Source organism: Aethalodelphis obliquidens, unplaced genomic scaffold, assembly GCF_003676395.1.
Source record: "Aethalodelphis obliquidens isolate GAN/ISIS:26980383/991018 unplaced genomic scaffold, ASM367639v1 scaffold14, whole genome shotgun sequence".
Taxonomy (NCBI): domain Eukaryota; kingdom Metazoa; phylum Chordata; class Mammalia; order Artiodactyla; family Delphinidae; genus Aethalodelphis; species Aethalodelphis obliquidens.
Window position 1 is genome coordinate 25,662,944 of NW_020837958.1, and position 19,294 is coordinate 25,682,237.

General features: G+C 35.3%; 1 protein-coding gene across 8 annotated transcripts in view; it reads right to left on the reverse strand.

The window, feature by feature from the left end:
• The window catches only part of PRMT3 (protein arginine methyltransferase 3), a 136,841-nt gene that overhangs the window by 75,774 nt on the left and 41,773 nt on the right, over positions 1-19,294 (reverse strand). For all 8 annotated transcript variants that reach the window (XM_027115180.1, XM_027115186.1, XM_027115183.1 and 5 more), the window contains one exon: positions 9,576-9,675. In XM_027115180.1, the coding sequence (XP_026970981.1) occupies positions 9,576-9,675 (100 nt within the window). The remainder of the gene's footprint in view (positions 1-9,575; positions 9,676-19,294) is intronic.

Genomic DNA, 19,294 nt, shown 5'->3' on the forward strand with positions numbered 1-19,294 from the left:
AAAAAAAAAAAAAAAAAAAAAGAATAGCCCTAGTAACACATTGGTAACTAGAATAAATAAGAAACTCTTTCAGAAAAATAATAAAAAGACAAAAATCCCAAATACAATGATAAGCAAAATAAATGAACAGAAATTTCATAGAAGACAATGCCAAAATGAGCTATAAGCTCATTTAAAACTGTTAGTTCTTACACATTTATATAACTGCACTCTAGAATTTCCCTCCCAAATTACATAAAGAAATGAGCAAAAATTAGCAATTAAAACCAGTCAATAATACTGTTTATCTTGAGAACATGTATGCAATGGGTTGTATGTGCTTGGTTATATAAAAGGATGAGATTTCTTTCTGTTTTTGTAATCTCTTAGTGGATTGCCAATGATGCAAATCATATTCTGGTTTCATGTTTATTTAATAAAATAAAATTTATTTAAAATTGTGTTCCTTCTCTTTTAAAAAATATAGTCATGGGCTTCCCTGGTGGCGCTAGTGGTTGAGAGTCCGCCTGCCGATGCAGGGGACATGGGTTCATGCCCTGGTCTGGGAAGATCCCACATGCCGCGGAGCGGCTGGGCCTGTGAGCCACGGCCGCTGAGCCTGCGCGTCTGGAGCCTGTGCTCCGCAAAGGGAGAGGCCACAGCAATGAGAGGCCCGCGTACCGCAAAAAAAATAATAAAAATAAAATAAAAAAAATATAGTCACACACAACTGAACCAGAAAAGAGAAAATAACAGCAAAACTGACTTCCATAATAAGAAAAAAAAAACATAAAATGTATATTCTTCAGGGGTTTTGTGATTCTGCAATGAGGGTCCCTTACAGCACTTAGTTAAGCCTTAACACAAGAAGTACCAGTGCCTTTGTTTTTTTAATGGTAGATTAATTCTAAAATATGACAGTAGTTTGGTTTTTCTTTTAATAACAGCATTTCAGAAAAAAAGTAACACTTAGAACTATTCTTTTAAATTACTTAAATCAGTACTTAGAAATATAAGCCTCAAATGCAAAATATTAGAAAATGAAAATCTGAAAATCAATGATCTAATAAGCTTTGATTTCAAGGAGCTAGAATAAAAGCAGCAAGTCAAACTAAAAGAGTAGAGGGAAATAATAAGGTCAGAAATAAATAATAGAAAATAAATGTATGATAGAAAAAAATCAACAAAGCCAAAATTTGGGGTCTTTGAAAAGCGTATTAAATGATAAACCCTTAGCAAAACTGATCAAGACAAATCACATTTAATTTCTTAATGAAACAGAAATTTCATTAAGGGAACAGATTAAGCCTCGGGTTTATTCTTCCTTTTACTGGACAGAAGCACAAATTAATAAAAATAAGGTTGAAGACTGAATTCATGAAAAGGTCAGTTAACCTCACATTCATTCAACTTCAAAGCTGTAGTCCTGACTTTAAATTGGATATCTCCAAACAAATATTCTAGTATTAAAAAGGTATAGAGGAAAGAGAGTGAAAATGGAGCCAACCAAATCAATGTATACCCACCATTGAAAAATTTACTCAAAACAAGTAATGTATTGAGAGGTCAAGAAAGTCATTAATAAGAACAGATCAACATTTAATGTTAACTAACTCCAGCTAAAATTTTCATTTCACCTAAATAAATAATTACTTCAGAGTCCTGTCACCTAAATTTTGCCAATTTGGAGGATCTATTAAAGAGAGTATGAAAGATCTATGCTAAAAGGGATGAAAAACTAAGAGGACAATTATCTCCATCAAGTCCTTTAAATCAGTTTCAAAAAGCAGTGTAAGTCATGGCTTCTTAAACTTGTCCCTTAAAGGATTTCTAATGGTTAAAGAGAATGAATTGGAATTCCCAAGGAATTAGGGAGTACCTTACTAAAATCAGCTCTGCAAGGGCTCAAAAAAGAAGGCAGGTGTTTTACTTTAAAAATCTGTAAGAATTTTGCATTCCACTCCATAAAAATACTAATAATGCCCCCCTTGAATCTTCACACAGATATAATTTGTTATTTCTCAAACACATGATTGGGGGTTCTCTAAATCCAGGTTGTGGAGCACTGGAGCAGGTATTATTTATTACAAATTGGTGGCATTCATATGATTACTCAAGGCTTGTGAATCAAATATCTGTCCTAAGATAATTCTTAAGTAGAACCACTTCATACTAATTATTATAGTAATTATGACTGAGACAACTGAGTTACATGAAACAATCCGAGTTTGTAATGAATGCCCATCTGTCTGCGAATGCAAACTGTTAAAATTTAGGAGCTTACTTTCACTCCCAGGTAGAGGTAAACAGTTTTACTGAAAAAAAAATTTTTTAATTGCTATACAATTTTGAGTTTGAAATAAAAATTAACAAATATTTCATGTCCTCTGGCTAATATAGTGAAAAGTTTCTGTAAGGACAGTTGATACACACTCCTGAATAACTTATGCCCTTTATCTTCATAATTAGAATAATTTACAACTCATTGAGCAAACATTAAGCACAACTAGAATGCAACATGGATTATGGAGAGCCAAAAAGCAAATAAATCCAATTGAATCAATCACATATGATGCACTGAATCTCTTAGCAAATGCAACTTCCAGAAATGTGATGAAAGAGATATAAAACATCTAAAATATTATGTTTCAAAAGCAAAAAGTTACCCACAACACATAACTGCTTCAACATAAACAACTTTCCTTAAGGGACTAAACATTTTCACTTAAATTTGGTTTCAAGCACAGAAAAAAAACAGCATATATTTGAATATGATACATATTACTATACTTTTCTAACATACCTGCAATATAAAATAGCCTGAGATCCACTTAAACAATTTCTCAAAGGGTTAAATTTTCCCTACAGCTACCAAGATTCCACTATTACAAAACGGCCTCCTCTCTAGAGTAAGAAATAAAATGGCTGCAGAGTGTCATGTGAGTTTTAATTTAAACAAACATTAAGATTAAATAAAGGGGAGGATGGGGAGTGGTTAAGAGTGCAGCTAAGAACAAATGTAAAGATTATAAAACTGAAATAATTATACATAAGAGGCCTATTTTTTTTGGATAAATTTATGTTTTAATTTATTTTATTTTTGGCTGCGTTGCATCTTTGTTGCTGTGCGCGGGCTTTCTCTAGCTGCAGCGAGCAGAGGCTACTCTTCATTGCGGTGCGTGGGCTTCTCATTGCAGTGGCTCTTCTTGTTGCAGAGCACAGGCTCTACGCGTGTGGGCTTCCGTAGTTGTGGCTCACGGGCTCTAGAGCGCAGGCTCAGTAGTTGTGGCACACGGGCTTAGTTGTTAGAAGGCATGTGGCATTTTCCCGGACCAGGGCTCAAACCCGTGTCCCCAGCATTGGCAGGCAGATTCTTAACCACTGTGCCCACCATGGAAGCCCAAGAGGCCTATTCTTAATTACATTTTTACTGTCTTTGTTTTCATTTTATTCTTAATTCAGATGTCAGCACATCTGTGAAAAAATCATGCTTATAAACCACAATTTTCCTTTCAGTGTTCAAATACAGTAACTATCTCTCTGTTAATATTTGGAGTACTCAAAAAAGCCCTACTGAATATGCATTTTATATTTTATGTAAAATAATTAGGTATTATCAGTACTACCTAAAATTTGTTTACAGAGCAGCAAACTGAGACTTTTTCTTGAAACATACATATAATACATTTTAATTCATATTAAGAAAAATATCAAAAATATCCCTAACCCCAGTAATCCACATCCATCAGCTGATTATCATACTTCTTTGCACTCATCATAGGCAGAGTCAATTAGTAAATGCTAGCCATGGAAACAGAGGACCTTTTGCTCTTACAAAGGGCTAATAAGCCAAGGCAGAAGTCCCAAGAATGTTCTTCCCTCAAGTATTAATATTCTTTATTTCATGTATATTACCATTCCCAACTTTTATTTATTGAATAACCTACTCAAGCAGCTCACGCACTAGTTACAGATTGCTTAAAAGTTTGTGTAACTTTCAAAACGGAATGGCTAATTACTGAGGTCTTATTATGTGCCAGAATGTTTTATGACATTTACAGGTATTAATTCCATTTAATCCTCACAAAAACCTTGTGAAGTGGGTACTACTGTTATCATCATTTTATAGAAAAGGAAACTGACTCACAGAGAGGTTCAGTAACATGCCCAAAGTAACAAAACTAGGTGCGGCAAAACAGGGCCAAGAATTCAGGTGGTCTGACTTTGGAGCAATATTCTTAACTCTGTCACATGCTACATCCTTGCCTTCCTGTGATGTACAGAAAATTATAAATAAGATCGTGTATGTGGCCAGTGAGTTTCTATCTGGGAAATTTCTCTTATGATGTATATTCCCCCATCATTTACTAATGCTGATCCCTTTCACAGAATATGACCATACCAAGTAAATTCTGGTTCCCAGTCTTAAGAGAATCGAAAAAGGTACATGAACAATTAATTCTAATACACTGTAAAAGTGCATAATAGAAGCTTAAACTAAACCGCAAAAGAAGGGAGAAAAGAGATTCTATATGTGATCAAGGGGCTAAAAGGGAAAGCTGCATAAGGGAGGAGATGTCTGAGATGAGTCTTCCAGAACTACTAGCAGTTTGCCAGACAGGGAAGGTAAAACACACTAAAAGAAATAAGGCAGTTTGCTAACACATATTTTGCTCTCACCAATCATCAGTATCTTCCATTAAGGGGCAAACTATTTCTGCCAAAAACACACTAATAATAACGTAACTTTAGAAATAGAAACAAAAGACTTTAAAACAACAGTAATCTTTGTTATCAAAGGAACATTTTTTACAGTTAATTTTACGTAACACTGTATTTTTGATTTTTAACCTTTGTTATTTTTCACTATTATATTTTTAAAGATTTATTATTTATTTATTTTATTTTATTTTTGGCTGTGCTGGGTCTTAGTTGTGGCACGCGGGATCTTTCGTTGCGGTGTGCGGGCTTCTCTCTAGTTGTGGTGTGCGGGTTTTCTCTTCTCTAGTTGTGGCGCGCAGGCTCCAGGGCACGTGGGCCCCAGGGCACATGGGCTCTGTAGTTTGAGGCACGCAGACTCTCTAGTTGAGGCACATGAGCTCAGTAGTTGTGGCACGTGGGCTTAGTTGCCCCGCGGCATGTGGGATCTCAGTTCCCTGACCAGGGATCGAACCCGTGTCCCCAGCATTGAAAGGCAGACTCTTTACCACTGGACCGCCAGGAAAGTTCCTGTTATTGATTATTATTTATTGATTTTAAAAAATATACCAAAAATCTGGCAGTAAAAAGATGTCTTTTACTCTGACGGACCAACAGAAAAATAAGAAAAGCAAGAAAAAAAATGGCAAGAGGTATAGAGTTGAGGGAAAGTTATGTCTTACATTTCCTTATCTTGAACCACTGGACATATGAGATTATGTCTACTTTTAAGTAGACAAAACAATACATACTAGACATGTACAGTTTTATTTCGCTTAAAATTTTCAGAGTAATAAATATAAAAGAGGAAAAATAGAAGAGTTTAAAAAAATCCTTAAATTTAGGTCATAAGCTATGGACAGGAAAGGCAAAAACACACCTGTACAACCGAAAATTTGTGTTGTTAATTAATCTCCTATACTTTCCCTAACTCTAAGATTAATTCAACTTATCTAATTTACTGAACTACTTACATAATTATTATTATATCATTTAAGGCAAGAAAGACCGGGAAAGGCCACCTAATCCTTGTGGCAGTTGTCTGAAATGGCATGGTTTCACTGCCAGACCAAACTAAAACCAACAAAGACATTTCAACACGCACCAGTTGAAAATGTGACCTATGACAGGCTTCATGGCCCAGTTTCTGGACTGTTGATAAACCAAATCACAAGTCATGTTTCTAAGTGATAAAAGCTATAAAATCCTGAAAAACTATTTACAAACAATAAAGAATATTAAATATGAACAAAGAATACCCCATCATTGTGGGTGTGGGCCGGTGCATGCATGCACTATACAGACACACTTGTGTTGGTGAAAATGGGATGGGAAAGGTGACAAAATTTTAGGTCACTTCTGTGAAGAGCAAGCCTAGACAGAAAAATTACAAAGGACTTTAGACAACCTGAATGTATATTATAAGTGATCATGACAATGTAAATTCACCTAATGTATAATTTTCCTGATGGTCCTGATGACAGAAAATAACATGTCCAAACAAGAATCACCTCTGGCAGTTGTATCATGCAATGCCAGGATCTTATCTATCTATTTGTAAGGAGGTCATGCTGAAAACCTAGACAGAAAAGAGCAACATCAAATGAGTCAATCTGGCTTTACTGGCTCACAGGACAAGAATTAGGGATGCTTACTTTGAAGTTTTATTAGGTGATCAGAAATGGGAAGTCATAAAGAATGGCTCTGTTGGTAAGTAAAATGTGAAAAATGAGAACAGATACTCATAGGCATGAAAATTAACATCCTATAGAAATTAAACTTTTTATTTAAATTATAACAATTTTATCAAATAGAAATTTCATTCAGTAAAAATGAAAATGTAAAATTAAATGCAAATCTAAATGTAGAAATGCATAAATCTAAGAGACAAGTGATAGTTTATTAAATTGACATGCTAACAGCAATGATTTGGCTTTTAAAATTACATTCTTATCTAAGAACATCTTCCAAAATAAAAGCAAAGTTCATGAACAGCTGTAGACAAAAAACATATCTAGATTAAGCCATGGATCAGTTAGTGGACCATAGTAGAAGAAAACAGATGTACGTCTCTGCAATATATGATGCCTACATTGCTATACTGGATTACACGTCCATTAAACATCTGTGTTCAATACTGCAGGGTATTTTCTTTTTTCGGCCCTTCCTTGTTGAAAATACTTTTAAAAATAGAAAAAAAGTCTATGCTATAGCTTGAACTTGGATTATTCTAGATTTTTGCATCCTGACTGATGTAAAAAAAAAAAATCAAAGACAGAGGATTCTATGCAAGGTATTTTAATTTTAAATGCTGCTTCATGAAAATGTGGCTTTAAAATAAATTTAGAGTAGTCAGTTGTTTGCCACTTGCCCATTGTTTAAGCCAAAGTAGGAATATCTAAAAAAAATCTTGAATATATTTTAGGAAGCATACCTTCTCCTTGTTTAATTATGTAATTAGAATTTTCCAGCTTCTCAGCTCAGAAATCCGAGTAGAAGTACCAAAGTTAGAAGGGGACTTACTTATAGAAGATACTATAAATGATACTGCCAAGCCACAAAGATGATTCGGTAACTGCCTTAAATTACAGTGTCTAATGCTCCACCTAACATGTTTAACACAATCTGCTAGACTCCAACCTCATTGATGCTTACAAGGAAAAGGCAGATAGTAAGATAATGCACACTCTTAAGTTATACCTTTGTGAAGAGGAAGAAAGAAAGTTCTTAGTTACCACTTCCTGGACACACATATTTGTTTCCCTTACTAAAGGGTTTCTGAAAGCACCTTGGTTCCAAACAACTGACCCCTTTCATCTCAGGTTCCAGTGACTCAGTATTGTTTCTGTGACACTGCCTTCCCGATAAAGGCAGAGATCATGCCTGACTAATCTTCCAAAATGAAAGGTGTCCTTTACATCAATTAGAGTCTAACTACAAGAGTTAGAGGAACAAAACGAAAAATCACTGATCCAGGGCTAGGTTCGCACAGTGGATGCTGGAATTATGACAAGTGGGAATTGGAGCCACAAAAGAAACAGCTTCTGTCAGCAACACCACTAGAGACAAAAGAGAAGTAGAGAAATGCCCAGTCTTCTCCCTTCCATAAATCTCCCATTAGTGTTTGCCATTAGAGTCCCCAAACCCAATAGAAGTCGGCTGCCACAGGAGCCTAGGAAAAGCCACCTGCAGCGGTAGCCCTTCTCCAATCAGACAGAAGAAAAAAGAAGGATGTCAAATGGATCTGAGGGCAAAATAAGCCCAAGACCAGCATACCTTCCAGTAAAGTTCACATCATAATTGTAACAATCTCATAATTTCACTCAACCTAGCTAAGTTATCATTTATTATTATACCAACTGGCTCTAAGATTTCAATTGCATATTAATATTTCTAGACCACATTTCAAGTTCTGAAATGAAAATTCCTAGAACATCACTACCCAGAAGGATAATTCTGCTAGGCAGGGCAAGAACTACTCAGCTAGTTAACTGAGGTGACAGGAAGTTTAGTGAAGTCTATCTTTTAGTTTGCTTCAAGTGTAATTTGGGTTAATTTTAAAGATGCATTTTCCAAGAAAAATAAAATGGTCCCTAGAGAAATGAGGATTATGTCAGCCAACATTTAGTATAAACTACTTAAAGTTGTTGCCAAGCAGATGCCTCAAATGTACTTTCTCCAAAACACCTTTTTGTAGTCTTTAAAAAGATGCTGAATTTTTAATTATACTAAATTCATTCCTTCTCACTCAATTCATAAGGGAAATCAGGGTGCTGATACAAATTATTTGGCATAAGAAGAATACTGATATTGTGATCAAGAATTGTTAAAAGCCAAGCCTAGCATGAAAAAATCAACACACTGTTTCACATGCAAAACAGTAACTGCCAACAACAGTGACTCTCACCGGCTCTAAATTAAAACCACTACATTAAAACTGAACATTTCAAAAGCTTCCTGAAGTCAGTGCAATTTTGCTAGAATTATTATTTTCTATGTTTATTCAAAATTTATAGAAAATTGTAAAGCAAAACTCATTCTTTTTTTTTTTTTTAACATCTTTATTGGGGTATAATTGCTTTACAATGGTGTGTTAGTTTCTGCTTTATAACAAAGTGAATCAGTTATACATATACATATGTTCCCATATCTCGCAAAACTCATTCTTTTCGAGAAGTTTTGATAAATTCATTTAATGAAAATACATGTTATCAAATACTTCTTTTTAAAAAAAGCTTAACAACTTCCAAATGGTTAAAAAAAAAATCTTCGTATATCTGGAAATAATATATACTTGTCTTAATTGAAGTGGCGTATCAGTGAGTTAAATCAGTTGACAATACCATTAGTTTTACTTTACAGACTCTTTAAAATAAATACTCTAGTCTTGATCTGTGGTTTCAAAAGCAAATTATAAAGCTATATATTGTACCTTAATTTTATTATCTTAATAATGCCAATAAATTCTATTTTATGTGATAAAGGACACGGATTACATGACCTAACAGATCAGAAAGATAGGATATTAAGTATGACAGCAACAGTGGCAACATCACATTATTCTGACATAACAGTCTTAGGAAATCCTTAACTAGTCCTTGTAGGCTTTTAGGAAAACATATTTAGGTCTCTACAAATCTAGAAAGTAGAAAAATAATAATTCTTTATTATGACTTTAAAAGCAAAAAGGCTAATTTACCCTCTTCTTTAAAAAATTATAAATGGCCAGTAAAGAAGTGCCATTTCAGAATAAACTACCATAAAAAGACTGTAGCTGTTTTTAAAATAATGCTACCATTTTGCCATTTATCAAATATAATTAAACGCAGAAAACCTGCTACTTTATTCATTGCCTTCTTTAAAAATTAATGAAAGTAGTTTTCTCTGCAAACACTTACCATCCACTCGGATATAATAACGTCCACTTTTTCTACAGGAAGACGAACTTCTTCGATTTTTCCTTTAATTAGCATAATAGTATCTTCAAGTTTATTTAGTCTGAAAATTGTCATAATGAATTAAATTAGTATGTTAAACAGATTCTGAAAACTAGTCAAATTACATAATTTCTTGGCAACCGTTCATTTTAGTTTATGGAACCCAAAGGTATGTTTTTTCAAAGTTTATTTATTCTCTGGGCACTGTAATTGCTTTTTGGTCACATCATGAACCCCCCAGAATGTTTCTGGTTAATACAATAATACAACTAAACCAGCATTTAAAACTACAGCATGAAAAGAAACCCGAATTCTATTCAAAATACATGTCAATAAAGTTAATGGGTCTTTTTTTTTTTTTTAAAGGGAGAGGTGGAGACAGACCAGACAACAAAAGTATATTTTAAAGGGAAGTAGTGTGTCACAGTGGAGAGACAGTTAGGGCCAGAGCTCTTACACTGATTTCCAGGTCCTCTAGCACTTGTCTGCTAAGTGATCTTCACCAAATTATGTAACAATCTCACTGAGCCTGTGTGTTCAGGTGTAAAACAGAAAGATGATACCTTCCCTAACTACTTCACAGTCTATTATGAGGATGAAATATTTGTGAAAGCTATGTACACATCCTCAAGCCCTATATAATGGTAACGTATTATCATGAATAACAAAATACCGTATGCTGTGTAAAACTTGAAATTCTCCTCCCATCATAAATAATTTAACCTTGTCTAATACCATTCATTAGATATTTTTACATGCTTGATCACTAGATTAGCACATATTTTTCACCCCCTCCTTTTGCAATTTCAAATAAACAACAGAGTTAAAGAGATAATTCCAAAAAGCTAAAAGCAAGCTACTAAGCTTGTATCTAATTAAATAAACTCACAACCTTCAAAGGATGTACATCTGAATTATAAAGGATTTCTTCTGCTAACAAAGGAGGGATTTTCCACCCAAATTTCACTGAGGTATTATATATGTAAGATTAAATGCATTTTAAGGGTAAATTTTGTTGAATTAAAAAAAAAACAGATATACTTGGGTGACCACCACCACCACTATCAAAATACAGACATTTCTATTTTCTTACAAAGATTCATTAGTGCTCTTTCAAGAAAATCCTCCCATCCACAGGCAAGCACTGATTTCTTTCTTTTACTACATATTAAAATTTGTATTTTGGGGACTTCCCTGGTGGCGCAGTGGTTAAGAATCTGCCTGCCAATGCAGGGGACATGGGTTTGAGCCCTGGTCTGGGAAGATCCCACATGCCGCGGAGCAACTAAGCCTGTGTACCACGACTACTGACACTGAGCTCTAGAGCCCACGAGCCACAACTACTGAGCCCACGAGCCACAACTACTGAAGCCCGTGTGCCTAGAGCCCGTGCTCCACAACAAGAGAAGCCGCCTCAGTGAGAAGCCCACGCACTGCAACAAAGAGTAGCCCCCGCTCGCTGCAACTACAGAAAGCCCGCGCACTGCAACAAACACCCAACGGCAACCATAAATAAATAAATTTTTTTTTTAAAGTTTGTTATTTTGTAGAGTTTTACATAAATGGAATCATACTGAATGTACCCCTTTGTGTCTGGTTTCTTTCAAAAAGCATACTTTTTAGATTCATGCATATGTTTCTGTATATCAGTAGTTCTATTCCTAGGTATTGTTGAGTAGTATTCCACTGTATGAATAAAACACTTTTGTTCACCCACACACCTGGGGATGGAATTCTGGATTATTCCAGCTTTGTACTATAATGAATAAAGCTGCTATTAACATTTATGTACAAGAACTGCTCTGTTAAATGGAAGTGACAGAACTTTTTAGGAAACTGCAATTTTGTTTTACAAAGTTCATATACAATTATACATTCCAACAAGCAATATATGAGCATTCCTTTTTAAATTTTTGAATTTTATTTTTTTATACAGCAGGTTCTTATTAGTCATCAATCTTATACACATCAGTGTGTACGTGTCAATCCCAATCGCCCAATTCAGCACACACACACGCCCCCCGCTGCTTTCCCCGCTTGATGTCCATACGTTTGTTTTCTACATCTGTGTCTCAATTTCTGCCCTGCAAAAAGGTTCATCTGTACCATTTTTCTAGGTTCTACATATATGCGTTAATATACGATATTTGTTTTTCTCTTTCTGACTTACTTCACTCTGTACAACATCCACATCTCTAAAAATGACCCAATTTCATTCCTTTTTATGGCTGAGTAATATTCCACTGTATATATGTACCACATTTTCTTTATCCATTCATCTGTCGATGGGCATTTAGGTTGCTTCCATGACCTGGCTATTGTAAATAGTGCTGCAATGAACACTGGGGTGTATGTGTCTTTTTGAATTATGGTTTTCTCTATAGCTTCACAACCTAGTCATCTTAGTATTGCTGATCTTTTAAATTTTAACTGTGTGTTAAGATCTCATCATGGTTAAAAGTTGCATTTTCCTAATGACCAAGTATTTTTTCCATATGCTTACTGGCCATATTCCCCTATCATCTTTTGTTCAAATTTTTTGCCCATTTAAAAAATTGGCTCAGTTGTCTTCTTATTATTGAATTTTAAGAGTTCTTTACATCTTCTGGATAAAAACCCTGATGGATTTAAGTACAGTGAATATTTTCTTCCATTCTGTGGCTTTTTCATTTTTTTAATGATATGTTTGAAGAGCTAAAGTTTTTAATTTTGATAAAAACCAATTTATCATATTTTTCTTTTGAGGTTCATGCTTTTGGTGACATATCTAAGAAATCTTTGCCTACATCAAATATTTTCACCTATGTTTTCTTCTAAATTTTTTTTAGTTTCCATTTTAAGTTATTTTTTCCAATATAGCATCATGATCATTATTTTCATATATAATGAAAAAACTTTGCTGGAAAAACTATCACAAGTGATAGTTTCAACTTTGTTGAAGAAAAAGTATTACCAACCCATGGAATTACTTCAGAATCGTTGTCAAAAATCAGTTAAACATAATGTGTAAGCTTATTTCTGAACTTCCAATTCTGCCCCAAGGTTTAGATGCATATCCTTATGCTAATACAACAGTTTCTTGATTTTTATAGCTTTAAATCAAGTCATGAAGTCTGACATTGTATGTCCTTTAACTTTATTCTTCTTTTAAAATTCTTTTGGATATTCTAGGTCATTTGTGTTTTCCATATGAATTTTAGGATCAGCTCTCAGACAATATGTAAACAAAACAGCATTTCTATGTCCCAATAGGAAGTAATGAGAAAAGAGAATGGACATATCTCGGTGAGTGAATAAGGATCAGACTGTCAAATCTGACTCACATAAGCCAGAGATTTTACCCAGTGTCAGGCTTCACAAATAATTTCAAAAATACGGGCAATTAAGAGGTCCAGACTATCAGGGAGAAGTCTGGGACATGAAAAGCAACTTCTTTATTCTTCCCTTCCCTGTATTAGACATGCACACTCTGGCCTAGAGTAGACAGGCCTCTAAGTAAGGTGCACAGGTTATTAACTTCCACAGTAAGAAGTCCTGCTCTATGTACCAGATTGCTCCCTGCTTTTTCTGAGTCTCTTGATTGCCTGTATCATTGAAATTATTAATAAAACTTAATACTGGATAATCTCTCTGGGTAATCCTGGGTAATCAGGTTTCTGTGTGTCTGATTTGAAAATACTTTATCTCAGAGTAGTGCTGTGAGGAGGACTCATACAGATCCATGAATCAAAAAGGCTGAGGCACTTTGTAGCCAGAAAAAGGAGGAGACTGAAAAATAAGAGGAGGATCTAATCCTGGGATAGCTGCCTACTCATCCTTGGTATGAAGTGGCAAAACTGAGATTCAGAGAAAGTAGCTACTGGCCTGAAAGGCAGCAGCAGGCAGAGAGGAAGGCAGTAAAAAATTACACTATCTGGCGGTTACTAGCATTTCTGAAAAAATGCCAGTCTTTTCAGAGAAGAGATGATGGCAAGAGAAAGGACCAGAAGAACAGTTTTTCCTCTCACTGGAAGGCCTTCTTATGCTTATATGGCTGCCTGGGAAGATGAAGTATCCACTAAGAAAGTAATGAACTTAAAGCTTGGGGTTACCCCCAAAGACGATACAAACGGAGGAGGACATGGTCAGAGGACTGAGTGCTGAGAATATTTTGTGAAAGAGGACATTTTTGAAAGACATCCCAGAAAATGCTGGTGAAATCATTACTGGCATGGATAAACAATCAGGAGGATACGATCACTTATTTTACATACAACTGAGTAGAAAGGATTACTTGGGTCGATGATAGATCCCTAAGAGGCTGTGAACAGATGCTTCCAGGTGATACAACAACTAAACTACTACAGTGAGTAAGAGCAGGGCTGCAGTTTATCTATCTCAAGAGAGGTAATCCCCTGTCATCACCCCAACCCTCAAGTAGAACAATTCTCTAAAACAGTAGGCATGTTATGCATGCAAGTCAACTTAGACTGGCTTTATGATAACAATATAATTTAATGCTATTGGCAAAGATAAGAACAGATGTGGAAATCAGCAACTCCTCCTTCTTGAGCACTTTATGTAATCTTGTTATTGGGAAGCCAAGAGAATATTCAGGAGGCAGTATCTGATTACTTTGTTCAGTTACCAAGAATAGTACTGCATGATGTTTTTGACATACAAAAGAAAGGGGGCATCAACAGGAGAAAAGACAGAGGGAGGAAACAAAAACCAGCTCACTGAGAGGGGAGTTTAGATAGCTTTCGAAATATGATGTGAAAAAGAGAAATTAGATAACATTTCTACTGAGTTATTAATAAGCTTTGTAGAGAATGGTTCAAATCCTGGTAGTCATTAGGGTCTTCACAGGTTTTTTCTTTGCAGAAATCATTGTAGAAAATGTTGTAAGATTAAAGATACCAGAGAAATACATGGCAAGGAAATACTGACCAATGTCAGAGGGTAAAATGGGGAAGAAGTTGTCAAAACAGCTGACTGGTAGTTCATGCACAGCATCTATTTGGGGATATTCATCCCTTGGATGAATTTTCCATTAAAAGTGACTTAATGGGCTTCCCTGGTGGCGCAGTCATTGAGAGTCTGCCTGCCGATGCAGGGGACACGGGTTCGTGCCCCGGTCCAGGAGGATCCCACATGCCGTGGAGCAGCTAGGCCCGTGAGCCATGGCCGCTGAGCCTGCGCGTCCGGAGCCTGTGCTCCGCAGCAGGAGAGGCCACAGCAGTGAGAGGCCCGAGTACCGCAAAAAAAAAAAAAGAAAAAAAAGTGACTTAACGTCCTTGCATTGTCTGGAAGGAGGTTAGAAATATTAACAATACACTTTGATATACTTTAATTTTCAGTGTGTGTTTCACGTTCTTTACAGAAATACAATTGATTTTTACATATTAATTATGTATTCAGTACTATGAACAATTATATGCCAATAAATTGGACAACTTAGAAGAAATGGACAAGTTTCTAGAAACTAAAATTTAATCAAGAAGAAACAGATAATTTGAACAGAACAATCACTAGAAGTGAAATAGAATCTGTAATAAAAAAACTCCCTGCAAACAGAAGTCCAGGACCACATGGCTTCACTGAGGAACTTTACCAAACATACAAAGAAGAACATATACCAATCCTTCTCAAACTATTCCAAAAGACTGAAGAGGAGGGAACACCTCCAAAGTCATTCTATGAAGCCACCATCATCACACTGATACCAAAAGCAGACAAAGACACTACAAAAAACAAAAGAAAATACACACACACACATATATAGTAGAGGCCAATATCTCTGATGAATATACATGCAAAAATTTTCAACAAACCAAATGGTGAAAAGCTGAAAGCCTTCCCACTAAATTCAGGAAGAAGACAAGAATGACCACTCTCACTGCTTCTATTCAACATAGTATTGGAAGTCCTAGCCACAGCAATCAGACAAGAAAAAGAAATAAAAGGTATCCAAATTGGAAGGGAAGAGATAAAATTGTCATTACATGCAGATGATATGATACTTTATATAGAAAAACCTAAAGCCTCCACACAAAAACTACTAGAACTGATAAACAAATTCAGCAAGGTAGCAGGATACAAGGGTAACATACAGAAATCTGTTGCATTTCTTTACACTAAAAATGAAATATCAGAAAGGAAAGTAAAAAAAAAAATCCCTTTTAAAATTGCATTTAAAAAAAAATACTTAGGAATAAACCTGACCAAGGAGGTGAAAGACTTATACACTGAGAACTATAAAACACTGGTAAAGGAAACTGAAGATGATTTAAAGAAACAGATAGATATCCCATGTTCTTGGACTGGAAGAATTAATATTGTTAAAATGGCCATACTACCCAAAGCAAGCTACAGATTGAATGTGATCCCTATCAAATTAGCTATGACATTTTTCAAAGAACTAGAACAAATAATCCTACAATTTATATGGAACCACAAAAGACCCAGAATTGCCAAAGTAATCCTGAGGAAAAAGAACAAAGCTGAAAGCATAACCCTCCCAAAGCTCAGACAATACTATAAAGCTACACTAATCAAAAGAGCATGGTATGGGACTTCCCTGGTGGCACAGTGGTTGAAGGTCCACCTGTTGATGCAGGGGGCACGGGTTCGTGCCCCAGTCCGGGAAGATCCCACATGCCACGGAGCGGCTGGGCTGGTGAGCCATGGCCGCTGAGCCTGCGTGTCCGGAGCCTATGCTCTGCAACAGGAGAGGCCACAGCAGTGAGAGGCCCGTGTACCGCAAAAAAAAAAAAAAAAAAAAAAAAAAAAGAGCACGGTATTGGCACAAAAACAGACATATGGATCAATGGAACAGAAAAGAGAGCCCGAAAATAAACCCACCACCTACAGTCAATTAATCTTCGACCTAGGAGGCAAGAATATACAGTAGAGAAAAGACAGTCTCTTCTGCAAGTGGTGGTGGGAAAGCTGGACAGCCGCATGTAAACCCCTCACACCATACACAAAAATAAACTCAAAATGGCTTAAAGACTCAAATATAAGACATGATACCATAAAACTCCTAGAAGAGAACATAGGCAAAACAGTCTCTGAGGTAAATTGTAACAGTATTTTCTTAGGTCAGTCTCCCAAGGCAATAAAAATTAAAGCAAAAATCAACAAATGGGACCTAATCAAACTTTGTACAACAAAGGAAACCATAAACAAAACAAAACAAAAAGACAACCTACAGACTGGGAGAAAATATTTGCAAATGATGCAACTGACAAGGGCTTAATTTCCAAAATATACAAACAGCTCATAATACTCAATAACAAAAAAACAAACATCTCGATGAAAAAATGGGCGGAAGACCTAAGTAGACATTTCTCCAAAGAAGACATACAGATGGTCAATAGGCACATGAAAAGATGCTCAACATCACTAGTTATTAGAGAAATGCAAATCAAAACTACAATGAAGTACCACCTTACACCAGTCAGAATGGCCATCATTAAAAAGTCTATAAATAATAAATGCTGCAGAGGATGTGGAGAAAAGGGAACCCTCCTACACTGCTACTGGGAATTTAAATTGGTGCAGGTACTATGGAAAACAGTATGGAGGTTCCTTAAAAAACTAAAAACAGAAATACCACATGATCCAGCAATTCCATTCCTGGGTATATATCCAGATAAAACAGAAACACTAATTCAAAAAGATACATTCACCACAGTGCTCACAGCAGCACCATATACAATAGCTAAGACATGGAAGCAACGCAAGTGCCCAGCAACAGATGACTGGAGTAAGAAGATATGATACACAGACACACACACACACACACACACGCACACACACAATGGAATACTAATCAGCCATTAAAAAGAATGAAATATTGCCACCTGCAGCAACATGGATGGACCTAGAGAATATTATGCTTAGTGAAACAAGTCAGACAGAGAAAGATAAATACTGTATGATATCATTCATATGTGGAATCTAAAAAGTAATAAAAATGAACTTATATACGAAACAGAGGCACAGAAATAGAGAACAAACTTATGGTTACCAAAGGGGAAAGGCAGAGAGGGACAGAGGACAGGGATAAATTAGGAGTTTGGGATTAGCAGATACAAACTGCTATATATTAAGACAGATAAACAACAAGGTCCTACTGTATAGCACAGGGAACTATATTCAGTATCTTTTAATAAATGATAATAGAAAAGAAGATGAAAAAGTATGTATGTATAACTTAATCACTTTGCTGTACACCAGAAACTAACACAACAGTAAATCAACTATACGTCAAATAAAAAAAATTAAAGTATTCAGCACCTTGATACTTTATTATTGTAATAACTTATTTATAGCTTATTTCTGATATCAATATTCACAAACATATTACTAGGGAACAAGAACAGTCTTGTTCCTTCATTTCCAATTCTTATACCCTTCTTTTTATTGCCTTGCTCCACTGTCTAGGATCTCCTTTACAGTGTTGAATAGAAAAGGTGATGGCAATTATCCCTGTCCTGTTCCTGAACTTAAAGTGAATGCTTTCAAAGCTTCATCAAGTTCTAGGCTGTAATTCTGTTTTTGAATTACACTGTTTTGATACACTGTGCCATGTTACAATATAACATTCTAGTTCTAGTTTGCTAAGAGTTTTAATATATAGATACATTGAAGAGATATGGAATTTTATCAAACTTTTTTTCCTGAGATATCTCAAAATATTTTTCTGGTTGATTTTCTCAAATTTAACTAAACTTGTACTCCTGGGATAAACTTTATTACCTTCCAATATATCGCTCAATTAATTTTCTAATATTTTGTATAGGATGTCTGCACATATGTTCACAAATGAGTGACCTGTAATTTTCTGTTCTACTGCCTTAGTAGAGTTTTGGTATAAAGGTTTTACTGGCCTCATATATGGATGCTTGATTCCCAACAAATATGACAGTGCAAAGTAGAGAGGAAAGAATGGTCTCTGCACTAAGTGAGACTGGGACAACTAGGTCATTTAAACAGATTACAAATAATAATAATAATAGTAATAATAAAAAGCTGGATCACTACCTCATACCATATACAAAAAACAATGCCTGGTAGATTACAAACTTAAATGTAAAAAACACAACTATAAAATTTATAAGAGAATATAGGAAAACACCTCCATAAGACTTCTTACCCAACTCACATATAGTGGCAACCATAAACATGAATGATGCTCATGAAAACTGAGAATTTCAGTACATCAAAGTCACTATGAAGAGAGTGAAATAGCAAGCAAGAATGAGAACTTTTTCATTACATAAAATCTATAAACAAATCAAATAAAAAAAAATTTAAAGATTGCCTACAAATAATAAAAAGGCCCAACTCAATGGAAACCTGAACAAAAGACATAAACAGATATTTCACAGAAAAGGAAATCCAAATGTCCAATAATCACATGAAAAGATGCTCAGCCTCACTGACAATCACAGAAGTGCAAATTTAAATTGCAATGAGATACTGCTATACAACCAACTGGAAAAAACTCTTAAAGGTAGGCAATACCAACCAGAACTGTTATATACTATTGGTAGAAGTATAAATTGGTATAACAACTCTGGAAAATAGCCTGGCAATGCTGAGAAAATCTGAAGATATGTATACCCTAAAGCCTGCAATTTTATATGTAAATATATACCCCACAGATGTGTGTACCAGGCACATGTACAGAA